Source organism: Megalobrama amblycephala, linkage group LG15 (assembly GCF_018812025.1).
Source record: "Megalobrama amblycephala isolate DHTTF-2021 linkage group LG15, ASM1881202v1, whole genome shotgun sequence".
Taxonomy (NCBI): Eukaryota; Metazoa; Chordata; class Actinopteri; order Cypriniformes; family Xenocyprididae; genus Megalobrama; species Megalobrama amblycephala.
In genome coordinates this window covers 6,328,738-6,349,152 of record NC_063058.1, presented here as the reverse complement: position 1 = coordinate 6,349,152, position 20,415 = coordinate 6,328,738, and the positions used below count along the sequence as shown (strand labels likewise).

Genomic DNA, 20,415 nt, shown 5'->3' with positions numbered 1-20,415 from the left:
GTGTGCAACTTCTGTCAAGTTTATTTTCACATTGTTTTTGTTCAGCTCTTAAGTTAACAATTGTCTCAAGAAGGAAAACCTAAAAAAACTAGATGTATGTAACTTGTGCTGCAGAACTAAACGTCATGGTTAAAACAGCCATACGAAAATCACATGTGCGATATCAGTGAGCTAGAGTGTGTCCTGCTGAAACTGATATGTGTATAAATTCAACATTTTCACATAATCCGTATACTTCCCTTATAATGTTCACACACCGACAAAAAGAAAAAAAAAAAAAAAAAAAAAAAAAAAAAAAAAAATCACCCATTAACATCTTTATAAGTATAGAGTAATTATCTTTAGACAGATCACCAGAGATTGAAAATATGCTAGAGCTCTACTTTGTTAGTGTATCTGTTTTTTTAAAATAACACTTTTATATCGTTCCTCTTTAGGTTATTAAATGCACAATATTAAATGGTAATAAATTGTTTATCCTCGTGCTGTCATTTAAAAATCTACAAACACTGCTCTCTGTTTAGGTCCGGTTGGAAGGATTCCATAATGATGGCATTTTGCTGTCTTAAGCAATAATGGCATGATATGGAAGAAATATCTTCACATTCAGTTGTTGGCGGCGTCAGCATGTCTGAGCCAGTTGTCTTCCTCAATGGCGGAGTCAAACTCTTCCTCTGTTTCTTTGGAAGGAGCTCTGGATCACAAATACACAAACATCAATGTTTATTTTACACATGCTTAGTTGGGGCTGCAGACTAAAATAACTGACTAAGTGGGCCATTGGCTTCTAAAATTAAATATTTAAGAGTCAAATGACTATTTGAGTTGCCAAATCACAGAATCACTCATTATAGATTGTTCATGCTTCAGTTTTGTGGATGAATGAATGAATTCTGAATCTATTTGATTCGATTCGTAAAGCTTTGAAGCTTCATGAAGCAGTGTTTTGAAATCGTCCATCACTAGATATTGTTGGATAAAGTCGTTATTTTGTTTTTTTTGCACACAAAAAGTATTCTCGTCACATCATAACATTAAGGTTGAACCACTGTAGTCACATAAAACTGTTTTAAATATGTCTTTAGTAGCTTTCTGGGCATCTGAAAGTGTTAATTATCTTGTTGGCAATGGTGGCCTCACTGAGCCATCGGAATTTATCAAAAATATCTTAATTTGTGTTCCGAAGATGAATGAAGCTCTTGACGCGGCGCAAATTGAGCATTTCTGGCGTTTGACGCGCGTAACGCGTGATTTGCGTGAATCGCGCGAGTTGAAAAATCTGAACTTTGGTGTATTTTCGCGCCGTGTTAGCCAATCAGTAGCTTGCTCTAGTAGTGACGTGATTACGACGTAGCGAGAGAAGGCAAAAATTCGAAACAACAATGGAGGACAAAATCATCGTCGCTGTATGTGGATACCCGGACCTGTACGATAAATCTTCATACTTTTATAGAAAGAGGAATAAAAAGGATCTTGCTTGGAAGAAAGTGAGTGAGGAGGTCGGACAATCTGGTAAGTTGTAAAAAAACACTCTTTACTCAATTTGAGCTATATACTGTATATACATATTGGGACTACAAGCTAGCTAAAGCCAACAAATTGAGCTTATTCGCCGTATTTTACAACTACTTTCCCGCTGACAAGTTGATGTGTTTATTCAGAGGAAGTGTGCAGAAACAAGACTGGAGCCACCTGGCAGAAGCCCCTCTCATGATGCAAATTCGCATCTGTTGTGAAGTGAATTTCATACAAGAATGAAGCGAGTAAACTCAAAATGTTCAAGCGTCCAACTACGCACGAATAGCACGATTTATTCGCACAAGTCGCGTCTGGTGTGAACGCCCCATCATTCGCGCCGCAGATGTCTATTTTCACGTCTTTGCATTGACTTAACATGTAAATCACTCATGCTTAATGCTTCGATGAATTACAATTGAAACAAAAGTTGTGCATGTAAACATAGCCACTGATAGGAATATTTGTGTGAAAAATTCCTTCCTTTTATAGTAAATGTTAGTGTAGTGATAAACAAGACAAATTAAAATGGTAAAAAATGTCACTGTACCTAATGTAGCGTGGTTCACACTTGCCCTGGACCACATCTTTAGTCAGTTCCACAGCAATGATGTCAGATTGAGGCACCTCAAACATGGGCTCCAGCAAGAGCTTCTCCTGAAGGACCAGAGGTTACACACATTAGAGACGCTAGAAGAACCTTCATAACTAAATTAATGTTTTCTGTTATTTACCATTATGGAGCGGAGACCCCTGGCTCCTGTCTTCCGTTCCAGTGCAAAACGAGCAATTGCCCTTAATGCATCTGGGGTTACATTCAGCTCACACTGGCAAAAAAAAGAAGAAGAAAAAAAAGCAGAAGATAAATAACTAAATTTACTAGTGCCCATAATGTCAGTTGGTGTACGTGTGTGATATACATACTTTATCCATACTGAAGAGGGCCTGATATTGAGGGACCACTGCGTTACGAGGCTCTGTAAGAATCTGCACCAGCATCTCCTCATCCAGACTGTGCAGTGGGACCACCACAGGCAGACGGCCCACAAACTCTGGGATCATACCGAACTCGATGAGGTCCCGTGCTTCAACATGCCGCAAGAGTCGGTCCTTTTCCTCAATCTCTGCCATTGCGTCCAGTTCATTCCCTGAACTGTTGGCCAGATCTGCAGCTGCTGCAGCTCTACGACCTTTGCCCATGTTAGAGGGCGTCCCAAAACCAAGATACTGTAGGAGACAAGAAGAAACTATAACCTACTGAGAGTCAAATAAATTTTGAATAACCTGCAAATAACTGTACTGTGGACAAACAACCTTTTCATTCTTCCTACGGCTGATGATTCTGTCCAGACCGTTGAAAGCACCTGATGCCACAAACAGAATGTTGGTTGTATCCACTTGCACTGTCTCTCCTCTCAACTTCCTGCTGTTCTTCTCTGGAACATTAACAATTGTTCCCTCAAGCAATTTCAGCAAACCCTGCAGACACACACAAACATCAACATCGACAATCTGACAATAATGACAGAAATTACACAGTACAGAAAAAATAATTCGGCTGGACCTTTCTTTTGCTTGTGGCACAGTGAAGTACTAGATTCTTCTGTCTATCCTACTTAGCATTGGGCATTACAGAACTACTCTTTTCTGGTTTGTGTCCTAATTTTCACAGGTCAATCCTTCTAGGTCAGGGGTTTCCAACCACATTCCTGGAGGCCTCCCAACGCTGCATATTTTTCATGTCTCCTTAATCAAACACATCTGATTCAGATCATCAGCTCATTAGTAGAGACTCCAAGACCTGAAATGGGTGTGTCAGACAAAGGAGAGATACAAAATATGCAGTGTTGGAGGGCCTCCAGGAACGTGGTTAGGAACCACTGTTCTAGATCACATCAGCTACAGTAGCCACCGAGGTACCTCAAGGATCGGTTCTTGGTCCGCTTCTCTTTTTTTTTCTTCTCAATATACACAGTACTGCTGGGACCATTCATTAAGACAAACAGTTTTCCAAGCTTTTAGCTCAACCTATTGTTGCCTCTCAACCAGTTTATGTGTATAAATTAATCTTGACTTGACGGAATCTTGCCCTGGTTGCAAGAAAAACCAACTGCAACTCAACCTAGATAAGACAATTCAACACAATATCATTATTTAGCTAGTAGGTATTAGTAATAGTAGTATTTCAGCTATTAACATAGGAGATAATGTTTGATTACCTTGACTGCTTACCATATCACCTGGTCATGCAAATTAACACTCCTTAGAAATCAGACCCTTCCTGTCCAAATGCTTGGCATCTCAAGTCTAGATTGCTGCAATGCTAGGTTGGTCAGCCATCTGGCATGTGCAATTAACTTCAACAAATATGCTAAGGTACATCTGGTCATCAATGAACCCACAGTCACACTTCTTAGGCTCATTGAACTTCGATATACAGTAAGCTGCCCACATTGTCTGGATCTGTCAGATCCAGATTCCAGTGAGAGAGCAGCCCTCTTTATTATTGATCATTTTATTTTTTTAATGTTAATTTTCATATTAAAACCAGTAATGTACAATGTTCACTAACCAGGCACAATGTAACAATATAAAGTTTCCAGAGATGTGTCATTTTCCTGTCCACACTAAAAGTGTTAAAGGTGGAGAATGTATTTTTTTCAAAAACACTGTTTGGAAGTTTGTCGGGCCGACACAAACAACAAATGTCTAACCAATCAGCATTAGGGGGCGTATGATGGTCAAGAAGACAGAACAAGCAAGAGGTAGATTTGGAAAAGAAAGAAAGAAAAAATGCAGAAAGAGAGATGATGAGACAATACAAAAGAGCTCAAAAGAATATCACTGGAATGAAGGTTTATGATTGGGCAAGTGCTTTAGAACCTGCGTTAATATTATAAAAGCTTTCCAGTGCTGAAGAGAGCTAAGCGGGAAGGCCTGAAAACAGATGCGGAGGCTGCTTTGATTCCGCTTCACATGCGAGTAAAACTGGGTTTGAGCGCCTTTGATTATCTGAACACTTCTTTGTATTTACTCTTGTGTACTGTACGTTCATTTTTTGTGCTTCCTTGACATTCGTTCATCAACTGCGCTTTATTTTTCATGAAGCATTATTTTGTTGCACATCAGCTGTGATAAACAGACCTCCGTGTGTGACAGAGGCCAGCTAGTGAGAGTTTTGCAGGTAAACCACTGTGCACTGACGACTGCTAGAGAATGAGGTGTTTAGCGTCATTGTTAGTGCACTCGCCTCGCTTGTCAGCAGTGAACGGGCCGGGGTTCGAGACTGACTCGGAGCAGGGTGGTTAGGATTGGAGGGTGAGGTTTGGAGGCGGAGCAATGAAGAGAGGAGTGGGTTTGTTTGGGTTAATTTCAAATATCAACAATGTCCAGCAGCGTTGTTGAAAATCTACTTACCCCACCTTTATTGCAAAACCACCTTTTTTTTACTTATATTTGGTTTAACCACAGTGGCCGTTTTTTGCTTGCAGCTCTTAAGATTTATATGGAGTGATTATGAGTTAACCAATGGCTAAATAAATAAAATAAAAATAGCACAACATTTTTACTGCATTACTTGTATATCATTAGTTGTAAATAAATTACATGAATTTATGTCTACTTAACATTCCTGATTGTAATCTTTTATCAGAGACACTTGACTCTGATAAGAGATTTACAGCAGTGTGAAGTAGTTCATTAGGCCAGTAACTCTGTACAGTGACAGTATTATACAGCTTTGGGAGAGATGAATGAGGTTGAAATATAATCACAGACCTGCTGAACTCCTTCCCCCCCGACATCTCTCAGCTGATGAATTCCAGGCACACTGCCAATCTTATCCACCTCATCCAGGAACACTATGCCTGCAAAAGAACATGAACATCAAATCAACATCAACTAGAAAGGGTTAATTTTTGAAACTACAGATCATTTAGAAAGAGGAAGCAAAATGTTTAAAGGTCAAGCACGGAGGTTTTTATTAGTCAACGCATATTAGTCAACTTCTGTTCCTCATAATGAAAGTATATGGCATTGCTTATTAAACGATGTTGTTATATATTTGGGTGGCATTATTTCAGTGTGCAGTAGGATGTTTGCTTCATAGGAATACAGAAAATAAACGTACAATGTTACAAAATTACTTTATCAGTCTGGCCATCTTCAGCTCCATGAAATCATTCATTACTACAGTAAAATATATTTTACGGTATACCAGCACACATTTTTGAAATACCTTCTCTATTGAACACCAATCAAATCAGTGATACTTTACAGACACAGATCCGTGAAAATGACTAAAAATGCTGTATTATGCATGCTAGGCCAGTAGTTGGCGATGTCACTTTGTAAAGAAACAATACACGTCTATAGACTGAACACGTAATACACGTGTGAATGATGTCATAATTTACACAAATTTGCATTTTTGTAATTTACACGGATATGATAATGGTTTTGTTTTCAAAAACGTGCATTTTGAAACATTTCCAAAAGTTTTGTTTTCAGGCCTCCAAAATGGCGTTGTTGTAACTGAACGGCCAAAACAAATAAACAGTTTTCCGTTTTTATTTGAAAATGGTGTAATGTAAGAAGATGAAGTGTTTGAAATTGTGAAGTCTGAGAGTCTGACCTTGCTGGGCTTTCTCGACCGAGTAGTTGGCGTCCTGCAGAAGTTTGGCAATAACAGATTCAATGTCGTCGCCTACATATCCCGCCTGGGTCAGGGTGGTGCAATCGCAGATGGCGAAGGGCACATCTAAGCATTTAGCCAGAGTCTGAGCCAGCAGGGTTTTACCTATAATGGTTTAACGTGAAAAATATCATGTCAAGATTGACAAAATCTCAAGATTAAGTTTCAAGCTTCAATACACATCGAAATGATCAAATTGAATTCATTTGATAATTTCTTAAATCAGACATGGGACTTTGCTGATAATGTAACACTAGTTTTGAGGTTTTCTCTCATAGAGATTAGAGAATGACACTTAGCAGCCCTCTTACTCGGTCTTGTTCTTGTTCTGTCTTTAATAATTTAATACTGTCTTTGCAATACAAATCCTGTCCAGCACAATGTTTAAGTTGTTCTTTTCTTTACCATGAATTAACTTTAGTACAACAAATACTACCTTGATATATACTTACAATTTTAACTTACAAATGTATTGTACAATTTAAAGGCACAATATGACATTTTTTATTAGGAAAACGGTTCATTAATGCTTCAAAACATTTTTATTTATGGAGTGAAATTCTTGGTATTTTCATGAGGTTCACAGTAAAATATAAATTTGATAAATATTTATCAGTAGCCATTCAAGTTTAGGCAGCTAGTAATTTAAATTGTAAATGGCAGATCCTCATCACTTTGGGACGTCTACAAGAGGCTATGGCCACAAGATGGTGCTATAACGTGTTATGTGGAAAACCTGTACTAACCTGATCCAGTAGGTCCCAGCAACACAATGTTGCTTTTATCCAGTTTAATATCAGTGTGAGCGGAGTCAAGCACGTCCCCACCCCTTTTTTCTTGAGGAGCTTGCTGATTGGTCTGCTGCTGAACAGACGCACCCAGAGCGTTGCCATGGGGACTGATGCCAGCAATCTGAAGCAGCTCTGAAAGAACAGCACCACCACTTCACTTCATCTCAATCCAGTAAAGCATGTGTTATTTATTTAAACATGAAAAAGCAACATGACTCCACAGGAATTTTGCTGTCAAACTTCTTTTGCCCGTAACCCCTGTGGGCTAAATCTCTCTAAAAATATGACATAACCCAGCACAGATGTGGCTGAGGTTTAGTTTCCTCAAAGTTTTACTTTTGGTCAAGTATGGAATGTGCTGTTATTTTAGAGGGGGGAAAAAAATATTTAACATTTTTTGACATTAAAAAAAAAAAAAAAAAAAAATCTAATTGTATTTTATGGAAAGGAAAAATGACAATTATTAATTTTGGGCAAACAATTCCTTTAAAAAAGATTCTAATTTAGAATCTAATTTTCATAAATTCAGAGTCACTTTTATACATGAGCTTACACATATCTTCATTTCATAAGTTAGGCTGCCTGTCTATTACACAAACTATAATTATGTCATCAGATTGGCCTAGTTTCCAGACCGTGTCCAGTATCAGCCAGACTGGCAGGCCTACTACTGGCCCACATCCAAACTATAAATAAGAAGCAAATGGATAGAAGCCCCAGTGTGAAATCAGAATGGGCAGAGACCATGTGCTGGCCAAGCACAGACAGTAACTAGGTCATTGTGACACTTTATCCAACTTTATGGAGGTCAGCAATGATCCCAAATGATCCTGAAGCAGCCGGCACCATGCACAGATGGTTGATATGTGTACACATAAATGTGGAGTCATGCTCATGCTGTTTATACAACAAAGCAAAACAAACTTTAAAAGAGGGTCGCTACTTTACTTTACATTACTTTATGTAAAAGTATATAAAACAATCACTTACTTGTAAACCGGTATTCATCTTCACGTCTTCTGATCTCTAATTCTAAAGAGAGAAGGACAGTCAACTTTAGGTGCCTAGAACACTTATAGATAATCAATACAAACAATACAGACCCCAAAACCACTAAACAGATCAGTGAGCTGGAGACTAGAGAATGTATGGGGTTAAATATATCTCCAAATTTTTCAGCCTTTATCTGTTACATTACCATTTAAAAGTTTCGGGTCAGTAGGATTTTAGGATTAGAGTAGGATTCAGAAGAAATTTATACTTAGCAAGGATGCATAAAATTAATGGAAACTGACTGTAAACACTTTTGCATTGTTGCAAAAATCAAATAAATGCTGCTTGAGCTTTCAATTCATTAAAGAATCCTGAAATGTATTAGAATTTCCACACAAATATTAAGCAGCAGAACTGTTTTCAACATTGATAATGATGATAAATGTTTCTTGAGCATCAAATCAGCATATTAGAATGATTTCTGAAGAATCATGTGACACTGAGGACAGGAGTAATGATCAGTGTTGGGGAAGCTACTCAAACTTTAGCTTGACAAGCTACAAGCTACTCGTAATTTTAAGAAGTTAAGTTACATTCAAGCTAGTAGTTCAAGTAGTTAGCTACACTACAAGTTAAGTTACTATCAAAAAGTAGCTAGCTACATTGAAACTACGTTTTTACAATGACATTTTTACAACTATTAGAACTATTGTTAATGAAGAACGTTATAAGTAAAATATTTGGGGATTAAAACAACATTATGCAATGCAATTATCATTTCAAAGAGTAAGGTAAATTCAGGTTGATTGGGGCACTTTTTTCCCAGTCATTTGAATGGCAAAAAACTGTCCAATTGTTTGATTTTGTAAATGATCCAATAAACACAGTACTCAAATATAGCCATTATCTCAAACTGGCTGTCAAAGTGCAAAATTGCTACAAATGTAACAAATGCAACTTCAATGAAATATTCAAGAGTAGTCAAAAATGCAGGTTAAACTCACCGCACATGCAGTGATGGAGCGCGCAGCATTTACTTTGAACAGAACTGCTCTGAGATGCCAATAATGAGCTGCTCGTGTGAACAGTGCAAATTGCTTGGAATCCCACCACAACCAGCCTTTGCAATGTGATAAGTGCACCACTGTATCACGATTTTATTTTCTGTCCGATAAGTGATCTTTAACGTTCATTACAAAACTGTGGTGGGACAGACTAAACCATGGCGGGTCATCTTTGTAATTAAATCAGAAATAGACATTTGATATATACAGTGCAATAAAGCAGGATAATTAATCAATTTAAATGGGCTATTATTCACCTACTGTATGTGCTTTAAGTCTTCGACGTAGACACTAGACAGCGTTTTAATCTTTGGTTTACATAACTTACAGTCGACTCAAGTGAAATATCCACTCATGTACGTCCTTTACATAATCATCAGACAATCTCTTGTCAGTGGACGGATTGTAAAGCCGCGTTGCGTGATATGACAACTTCTTACTAGTTTGTGATCTAGTAAGAAGACACTGCGCTGCTTCAATGCATTACAGGCTCGTGACACGTCAGAACTTAAATGGAATGTAGCTTTTGGTCGTGTTACTTGCTGGAAAAAGTAGTTAGCTACTGGAAAAGCTACACTGTTTTAAAAGTAACTGAGCTTCTGTCAAGCTACTGAAAAATATAGTTAAGCTAGTAGTGTCGCTACTCCCCAACACTGTCAATATTTATTTTATGAAATTAATAATCGACAGATTAATCAATTGAAAAAATAATCATTAGTTACAGCCCTAATTTAGTTTTCCAAATTGTTTTTTAAAGTTACTTAAGCTTATATCATCAGAAACATTATTGTGTAACATATTACACAAATTATGAATTATGGGAGATATTTAGCAACAGTTTCGCAATTTTACTCAGATTTGTTTGCAACATCACTCAAAAATGTTAATGGAAGTCTGTGTGATGCTTTTGTTTTAGTATTATATGTAGGTAAGTATTGCTAAAACATGTATCTAAGGTGTAATAAATAACACAATTGTGTTTTTTCTTGTGTCATCGAAAAAACAGGGTAGAAAACATTTTAACGAGATTTGTACTGGTTTGTTAGAATGACTGTTTGGTTTGGTATAAAATGATGACTGTCATACATTTGTTTTTTTTCCAATGCAAATCAATATACTCAGGTTTTATGAAGGTGATTTTTTTTTACTTTTAAGACCAAGTAAAGAAAATCTACATCAATATGTTTTCTAAATGTAACTGTCTTGGGAGAAATAATGAGTTGTATTAGCAACACTTTAGAGTTTGAAAATATGTTTTTTTTAATTCATTTTACAAATAAAAACTAGCTTGAATTTCTCTGCTCCCAACAACTAGAATATGGAAACATCTTTTACTGTACCTTCTGATCACACTGCAAAAAACTGATGTTCTTTCGCAGTAGTTTTGTCTTGCTTTCTAGTGCAAATGTCTAAAGATTCTTAAAAGGTGCAGTAAGCGATTTCTGAGAAACATTTAATATTTGAAATCAACCCAAACAAATGCACCCTTCCCTTCACTGCTCCACCCCTAAAATGCACAAACACGCAATGCATGAGTGGATCATGCAAAGAGTGAATGTCTCTTTTTAATAGCTGAAGCGAAGAAAAGAAAAAAAAAAAACACCTTTGTGAAAAATAAGAATAAAGACCTTTTCAAAACTCATTGACAAATACTTGTTCTTGTTATAATCACAAACCTACTTAATTTTGTTACATTTTTCAAAACTTTATTTTACATTTGCATCTCAAGTAAATGTATCAGAGATAGTTAGATATTTGTATTGGAAAACAGGAAAAAAAATACTTAGGAAGATATTCATTTGTTGCAGTGCATGCAACATTTAAAGCAATGACTTTATGAATCTAAGACTTTAGGCTCTGGTTTAAAGGGATAGTTCACCCAAAAATGAAAATTTGATGTTTATCTGCTTACCCCCAGCGCATCCAAGATGTAGGTGACTTTTATTCTTCGGTAGAACACAAATGATGATTTTTAACTCCAACTGTTGCCGTCTGTCAGCCGAATAATGGGAGTGAATGGGAACTTGGATCAATAAGAGTCGAAAAACCTTGCATAGGCAAATCCAAATTAAACCCTGCGGCTCGTGACAACACATTGATGTACTAAGACACGAAATGATCGGTTTGTGCGAGAAACCGAACAGTATTTATATCATTTTTTACCTCTAATACAACACTATGTCCAACTGCGTTCAGCACTCGCTTAGTGAGGTCTGATCGCGCTCTGACAACAACAGTGATGTCTAGCACTCATTGAAGTATATGCGCGAGACATCACTGCCGTTGTCAGAGCGCGATCAGACCTCACTAAGCGAGTGCTGAACGCAGGTGTTTTAGAGGTAAAAAAATGATATAAATACTGTTCGGTTTCTCGCACAAACCGAATCGTTTCGTGTCTTAGGATATCAATGTGTTGTCACAAGCCGCGGGGTTTAATTTGGATTTGTCTATGTAAGGTTTTTCGACTCTTATTGATCCAAGTTCCCATTCACTCCCATTATTTGACTGACAGACTGCAGCGGTTGGAGTTAAAAATCCTAATTTGTGTTCGACTGAAGAAAAAAAATCACCTACATCTTGGATGCACTGGGGGTAAGCAGATAAACATCACATTTTCATTTTTGGGTGAACTATCCCTTTAAGACCCATTTAGGCCTTAATGCGAATTAAGGGTGAATTAAGACTTTTTAAGACCTTTTTAAGACCCACACTGATTTACTGTTGTCAAAAGACTAAATTAGTGGTAATATTTTACAGTAAGTTTCAATATGTTAACATCAGTTAATGCATCAAATATCATCATATAACAATTTTGATAGCTTCTATATATTGATTTTATGAATAAATGCTAGATCATGATTAAATACAAACCTCTGGGAGAGAGGGAACTCTGTTTCTCTGCTTCCGCTTGTTGTCGGCCCGCTGCTGGGAGGTTGTTGTAGATCCGTTTGTAATGATTATAGACGGCAACTGACAACACTTTCTTCGCATATGACTGGCCAACAACAAATTTGTCGAGGTAGGTATAAATCTAAAGACATTGAGACAACAGAAGCCCATGTAAAGAGTTGTTTACTGCATTTCCAAGATTCCAATTCTAAGAAACTGTTGTCACAGGACTGGCTTTGAGATGTTTACTTTCAAAAAGTTGATCTAATTTACTCAAAGATTAAGTTAACATAATAATAATAGCAACATTGTGTATGATGTGAATTGTACCTTTTTAGGAGGCGGAGGGGGTTTCTGAGCTAATGCAAATTTAACATGCTCAGAGCTCTCTGCTTCCTTATTCAAACCTTTCTTGGAGTCAGTCTCAGACAGAACCACAAAGAAATGATGGCACTTTTCACATTTCACAAACCGTGTGGAGGCTGTATGAAGTAAATACAAGACAGTCGTTCAGTTAACGTAAAAGCACAAGTTAATAGCATAGACAATTTAGGGTTGTGACAGTGAGGAAATTTTCCCACCGGTTAATCGACATGTGACAACAATGGGGGGTGTCCCCCTCTTTTGCACCTCGCTTTTAAATCGCTAATTCGAGATAAAGCGAAAGTAAAATGCGCAAGGACGCACTGGCATTCATAATGGTGCGGAGCGAGCGTTTTCAATTAATTCCTATGGAAGTTGAGCTTCCATAGGAATGAACAGAAAACGCTCAGTGCCAATAGACTATGAATGCCCGTGCAGATTTTACTTTTACTTTCAAATTGGCGCCAATTCGGGGGTGGCAACTGCTTGAATGGTGGGTTATTGTTCTTAATGATAAACACAACAACTAGAAAAACACCACTAATCCTTTGCAGGTTCCCTATTAACACTGGGTTTAAATCCAAAATCCAAACAAAAACAAAACGTCCAGGTCTATCTATTCATCTATTCTTATCTATTCATTAAAAGATACATTTTATGAATTAATTGCATTTTTAATGACTCAAATACATCTATTATATGATGAACATGGGTTTAAATTCTCTATTTTTATTTTTATTGGTGGAATAACATTGAAAATGTGAGGGTGGTACAAGTGTCCTGAAATCACAATGACGACCGTAAAGAGATCATTTGTGAACAGTACCTATGGACCCTTTCCACAGACTGTGATGTAATTTTTTAACTTCAGAATCTTACATTTTTCTTAAGTTTTTTTTCTTTTTTAGATTTTCAATTTTTAACATTTATAACACTCTACTTTGTATTATATTACCTTTGCATCAAATGTAAAAAAAAAAGAAAAAAAAGTTAACGCTGCTGTGAGGATGTTATTATGGGGTTATAACTATTATGGGGTTTGTCTTTTGCTATTTGAGCAAATGGGAACACAAAAATATATGTAATGTTTATTTAACCAGGAAGATGTGACAACTTCATGTTAAGTGTAACTGGGACATGAATTTTGATTTATATAATTTTGCACTGATAAGGGACAACACAAACTACAAAAACATATTTTATTATATAAACAGTTTATACATTGAAAAAAACTTTTTCGATTCATCAAAATATCCACCATTAGCAGCTATCTGACCTAAACTGGGTTCTAATTGGTTCATTGTATTCTAAACAATCAATTGTTGAAGCTATTAAGGTGTGCTGACCCAAAAATCTTTTACAAACCTGGGCAGAGTTTAAACCAGTAACCAGGCATCACAGCTGGCAAAGGGGCATGTCTGACTTTGACATGTATATATTGCCATTATTATGTAATCAAAATGAAAATTATTATTGCTGGTCTTCAATGATAATTTCAAGTTACTGTAATGTATTTGCATATATATATATATATATATATATTATAAAACAAAAAAAAACAGAGTAATTTGCCTCCTCGAAGAACTATGAAATGTGCAACAGCAACAATACTACTACTAATGAGTTTGTTAATACTGTGCATTATGGCAAGCAGGACAGGGCCAAGAGCCATGGGAGCGGAGCAAGGCCGGTGGCAAGAGTCCTAATGAGCATCACCTGCGTGACACACGGGACTCAAGTTTCACGGAGGAGCTCCAGAAGGATAAAAGGAGGAGTGACGGCAGTTCAAGACGAGAGACCACCAGGCCTGGACTTTATGTTGTTGTTTTATTATGTTTTTACGCGGCAGTCGATCGTGAAGGGTTGCTGCTTTACTTTCGTTTTGTTGTTTATGTTTATCATTATTAAAGTTACGTTGATTGTTTACCGGTTGCTGCCTCCTTCCCTGAGCATTGAACATCGTTACATGCATAATTACAGAGATTTTAAGATAATTACGACGGGAGATGAAATATCATTGAGAGATGACAGAAGTGTTGCTGAAATTATAGGCATCCAGGATGCAAGAGGTCCTGCTTTCTCATTATGATTTACTTTTTACTTCATAGTTACATAACATTAACTTTTCTTAAAAATGGCATGAACATTTTACAAAATCATTTAAAACCAACAAACAGGTAGAGCTGGGCGATATATCGCATGCGATTCTCACGCGCATTTCGTCAGTAAAGCCGGTTCCCTGATTACCGCTAAATCGCCATCACCTGCTTTCAAATGGAGCGCCATTTAATAGCCAGAGCCGTAGTTCACTGATAAGCCACGTTCATATCGCAGATGAATCGCCTTCGATAATGAACGCGATATTTGCGTGGCTTATCAGTGAACTACGGCTCTGGCTATTAAATGGCGCACCATTTGAAAGCAGGTGATGGCGATTTAGCGGTAATCAGGGAACCGGCTTTACTGACGAAATGCGCGTGAGAATCGCATGCGATATATCGCCCAGCCCTACAAACAGGTATTTCTGAGAACATGGCACAGGTGTTTTAAACTAGATTTCTCCTTCCTTTTGACAGACTTTTCTTTATGGTGGCCACTCTTATTGATTATAATGGCAACACTGTAATGCACAATTGAATAGAAATTGAATGCTAATGTGGAATCTAGGTGGTAAAAAAAAAATACTTACACACAAAAGTCTCCACATGTGTACAAGGATCTCCACATTTCGGACACCTCAGCTGACTGCCACCTTTCCCAGAACCCCCACCACCTGACACCCGCTTTCCACCAGCCTCAGTTACGCCCTTCTGCAAACAGCAAAATGGCACCATCAGTAGTTATAAATATTTTACACTTCCAACAAACATTCACATAAAATATTGTAACAAAAATTATGAAATGTACCTTTCCTCCGTCACCATCTCTGGGTGAACTTTCTTTAGAGGCGAAACACACTGCTGTTTGTGAAAATGATCTGTTGTGCAGGAACCGAGGTAGATGAACTTCATCACACACTGGTCTAGTGAGGCTGAAAAGCTGAACATGTGAACGAGAGAAACCTACAACAAAAACATACACAAAACACCAAACAATTAAATCAGTTAGATTATACTTGAATTTGCCACTAAAAAATAGAACCACTTTTAAAAAAGAAGTGCGCTTAGGTGCACTGAATGTGTATTTGCAGTGTACTTCAAATTTTAAAAGTATATTTACTTGCAGATAATATAATAATAATGAAATAAAAGGCCACTTAAGTGTATTAAAGAGAGCACACTTTCATTTTAACTATAATGCATTTTCATTTAATTGTAAATAACATGCAAATAAGTGTCCAAATACATTACATTTAGTTCACACACTTTTTAAAGTATGTTATTTCCAAAATAAGTACTCTTTTTTTTTTAAAGTATGATAAAGTGTATCTCTCTTTAACAAGGAGTACCACCGTTTTAAACAACATTGTAATATCATGTACTTGTTTGTTATTGATGCTACAATCATCACCTCAAACATGGACAAAGGTCATAAAACCATGACCACGAAAACAACAAACAAAATCAATAAAACTGGACACTATTAGGAAAACACCACTAATGCTGTGATGTAGACACTGGTAGCAATTAATGTATGAAAGAATTATAATAACTAGATTGAAAAGTTTGTAGACATACTTTGATGTTTGTTTGACAAAGCCATATGAAAGTTTGAAAGTTTTATAAGCTTTAAATTTGAAAAGAAGGAAAGTGAAAGTGGAAAGTGAAAGACATTGCTAGCATGAATTAACATGTTTTAATACATTGCTAACATGAAGTAACATGTTTTAGGAGATGGTCCTCACTGCAGAACACAAGATTCAGGGGGTGAGGTTGGATCCAGATTCAACTCCTCCCACTTTACATATCCCTAAACCAGGAGTGAGCAAACTCGGTCCTGGAGGGCCGCTGTCCCTGCAGAGTTTTGCTCCAACCCTAATCAAACACACCTGAACCAGCTAATCAAGGTCTTCAGGATTACACGCAGGTGAGTTTTATCAGGGTTGCAGCTAAACTTTGCCGGGGCAGCGGCCCTCCAGGATCGAGTTTGCCCACCCCTGCCCTAAACCTACCAGTCTCCACCCCCTGATCCCAAAACCTACCCATTTCCACACCCTAGATCTGGATCCAACTCCTCCCACTTTACATATCTCTAAACCTACCCATCTCCACCCCCTGGATGGATCCTGGATCTTGTGTTCTGCAGTGAGGAGCTACTGTGTTTTAGCACATTGCTAACATAAATTAGCATGTTTTGCTAGCATATTTTGACAGGTTGCTAACATGAATTAACATGTTGCCAACATGTTTTAACACGTTGCTAGCATGTTTTATCATATTGCTAGCTAGGGCTGCACAATTTATTGTGATTAATCTGCATGCAATTTGGCAAAGGCTGCGATTATTTTATGCACAGCTTGTCAGAGCTGTACGACTCTGTGATTAGGAGTAACTGCTTCTCCATCTGAAAGCCAGAGGGCGCTCTTGCACAGAAACTCCAAATATGCCCTGCCGTAGAAGTAGATAACACACGTCATTCCAGGAAATCCCTATGGGCATCATACTATCGCTGTAGCTGAATAAACAGAAGATTGAAACGCTCTGATTGATTAAACATGACTAATAAACACACGACTGCTTTATTCTGTGTAAGAAGCCACATCATCTCACAGAAAGATGCTCAACTGTCATTATGAAGTGAGTTTGGAGTAAAACATGTTATTAAATGTTGCCTTTTGTTGGACAAGATGTTAATAAATGCTTCTCATGTCTGGAAAGATGTTTGGAAGTTTTATAAACTTGAAAGTTTGAAAGTTGCTTTTTCAAATGTACATTATAAGCGACTCAAACTCGCAGTGCTTTCAGATGGATTAGCATTTGGAGCCATACTTCATTGACAAGCTGCGCATATAAAAAAATTAAATCGCAGCCTTTGCGATTTCATCAGTTATTTTTCGTATCGTGCGATAAATCGTGCAGCCCTTTTACTAGCATGTTTTAGCACATTGCTAGCATGAATTAACATGCTTTAACATGTTTTAACACACAGTTAACATGAATAATTTAACATGTTGCTACCATAGGTGCGTCCCAATTCGCATACTTGTGCACTATTCTATGATGTTTAAGTATAAATAGTGCAAGTAGTGTGTTCACAATGAAAATTCACAAAACAAAAAGTACACTTTAAATACCTGGATGGTGCACTAAATTAACAGAAAAAACGAAGTGTGGAATGTTGGACACTTCATGCACTCAACTGTCGCAGCTTTAATTATGCAGCGGAGGGGGAGGGGCTGTCAGACTCTGATGTTAAATGACAAAATAACCTTATACAATTCACGCACTACATGGAGGAGTACATAGTGCGTAAGTACATAGTGTACAAGTGCATAGCCATAGTGTATAGTGCGTCGTTTGGGATGCAACTCATGTTTTAACATGTTATCATGAAGGAACATGTTGCTAACATGATTTAACATATTACTAGCATGTTTTAGCATGCTGATAGCATGAATTAACATGTTGCTAACATGTTTTAGCATGTTAAGCTTTGCTAGTGATAGCTTAAATACTCTATGGCCCGGTTTCACAGACAGGGCTTAGCCTAAGCCAGGATTAGGCCTTAGTTCATTTAGGATATTTAGGGATAGATTTACTAAAAAGGGCAATTCCAAAAAAAAGCACAGATGGGAGTGGAACGCTCTGCATGTGATCTATTGACGACGCGCACATTAAGGAACACAGACACAGCTGGATCATTTCCATAATGGCCAACACAATCTACCAGTTAGCATCTGGTGTAAGATATGCTTTTTGGGGCGGTAAATAATGGCACAAACAGCAGTAAACTGATGAGCACAAACCTTAGTAAATCACCTTGCGTGATTCATTTAAATACTCTCCTCCTATAAATGTTGCGTCTGAAATGGAAACTCCGACAAATGCATATTGTAATAAGGTCAGCCACAAAAATAACCCTGTCCACGCCTTTTCAGCGCTTTTTTTTTTTTTTAGTAAATCCTGATAGTAGTTTTTTAATGCCTAAAGAGGGTTTGCGCTGCCGCAAGATGTTAGTAAATCTGGACCTTAAGTAGCTTTTATAAATGTACACTAGAAAAAAAACATTACTGGTGTTGATCTTGAGACAAAACAATGGCACTGACACATTTTAAGATATACCAGTGCAAGTTGCTTTCAGTTAAAACAGCTCAAACGTGCATTTTAGTCTGACACTAGCTTAAGCCTTGTCTGTGAAACCAGGGATGCATGTCTTATTGTACAAAATTTTGACCCCCTCAATCAAAGTCTATGGGACTTTTCGTAGTTTTGATCATCCCGTTTAATGAAAATTGTAAGTCGGAGCAGTTAGAAAAGATGTAGCACACTAAGTCAGAACAGTCTAAAGGTCTGAGTTTAAAGAGTTTAAAATTTAGACTTAGAAGAAGAAGAAGAAGCTTAAATAGTAGACCAACATAATAACAGACTGTCTGTTAATTTTTATTGTGCTGGCTGTAGAGCTGTCTATCTAGATGGCTTTGTGGCTATCACAGGCAATTTTCGAGCAGGCCAGTTATGTTTGAACAAGCACATTCTGATAAAAATGTTCAAATTTAATATTGAAGCATGTCAGTGATATTGAAATGTTTGTACTGAATATTTGAGTGCAACTAGTGTGCAAAATGTTTGAATGTGATAATGGCCAAAATACTTGTATATACATACACTGAATCCAATGACTGAACGCAATAATGCCCCAAAATACTGTGATTCAAATCAAATAACATTCTAGGCACACATGATGAATCATATCTGTCTATTTTATGTTAGCAAAAATGCTAGCTAGTAGGCAGCTCACTAGGTTTTGATATAACCTATGTCCCAGTAAACATAGAATGTTTCTAGAACATTAGTATTTGTTTATTTTTTTAGGTATTATTTTTACAACCATAAAATAACATTCCCAAAACTTTGCACAAACGTTTTTTAAACACCCTAAAAAAAATCCTGGTTGTCAATAACAAACTTTAAAAATTCTAAGAACTAAAAATTGGCTTCAGAGTCAATGTTGAATGTACTTTAACAGTTCACATAGTTATTTGTACTTTTTTGAGTTTTGATGGTTCACTCACCTTTATGAACGGACTTTATAATCACTCTCGCTGCAGGTCTACATGAACAGGACATATTTAAAAGCAGATCTGATGAGAAAAATAATAATAATCCACATTAAATACACACATAGACTACAGTATTACTATATACTGCCACAAATACAAATAAAGTAGTGGCAAAGTGCTGTCGGATATAATTAGTAATCATTGCAAGGCCTAAAACTACACTAAGTGTCATATTTTCTTCAAAACGATAGATATAACAGTCCAGTTGTATTACTCAACTACACATGCGCTGCTGTGAATGATGGCAGACATACTTACTAGAACTCTGTGTCCGAGTTTCCTCTAAAATCGATTTCTCTTTCAGTAAGCGAATCTAACACTAGGAGCTGAGCAGAATAAAAGTTTTCAGAGGTTTCATGCCAGTGTCAGTGTCTGCTGGTCTCATAAATGATGAAGTTGATGAAGTTTAGCGTCGATAAGTATGATATAACCTCTGCTGTCATGAAGTGTGTCAGTGTGACGTACATGGCCAGATACAGGTCTGTTTGTGTCACATGATCACGAAGGGGCGGGGCGGGGTCATTGAGCTCTGTTTCCTAAGAGGCATAATAAAGTTGTACTTCCTCCAGGGGGCGCTTGATGGCTGATAAACATATGTGCATACTATCCATCCTAAATAGTATGTGACATTAGTAATATTCAGTACTATTTAAAGCGGATAGGGTGGATAGCATGCACATTTTGGGATGCAGGGATGGACATTATGTCTATGCTGATAAAGACCAATCCTCCTCTGAGACGCATTCAAATATGGACATGTTTTGTTATTATGATCATTTTAACGCTTAAGGGTGAAATCGTTTAAATAGCTTTTAAATTATTATTTTATTTGACACATAAATGAGAATCACTCAAAATATATGTAGTTTTTTTTTTTTTATGTAATCA

At 37.1% G+C, this 20,415-nt stretch overlaps 1 protein-coding gene across 1 annotated transcript; it reads right to left on the bottom strand.

Annotated features, from left to right (window-relative positions):
• Positions 1-3: 3 nt before the first annotated feature.
• On the bottom strand, positions 4-20,005 carry clpxb (caseinolytic mitochondrial matrix peptidase chaperone subunit Xb). Its single transcript, XM_048158295.1, has 15 exons — positions 19,786-20,005; positions 19,480-19,548; positions 15,216-15,370; positions 14,998-15,118; positions 12,276-12,427; positions 11,928-12,087; positions 7,990-8,031; positions 6,955-7,131; positions 6,149-6,313; positions 5,293-5,381; positions 2,830-2,994; positions 2,440-2,742; positions 2,250-2,342; positions 2,066-2,172; positions 4-694 (listed from the first exon to the last, which is right to left on the bottom strand). Exons 2-15 carry the CDS (start codon positions 19,532-19,534, stop codon positions 607-609), a joined length of 1,872 nt encoding a protein of 623 aa, XP_048014252.1. The 5' UTR covers positions 19,535-19,548; positions 19,786-20,005; the 3' UTR covers positions 4-606.
• Positions 20,006-20,415: the final 410 nt, after the last annotated feature.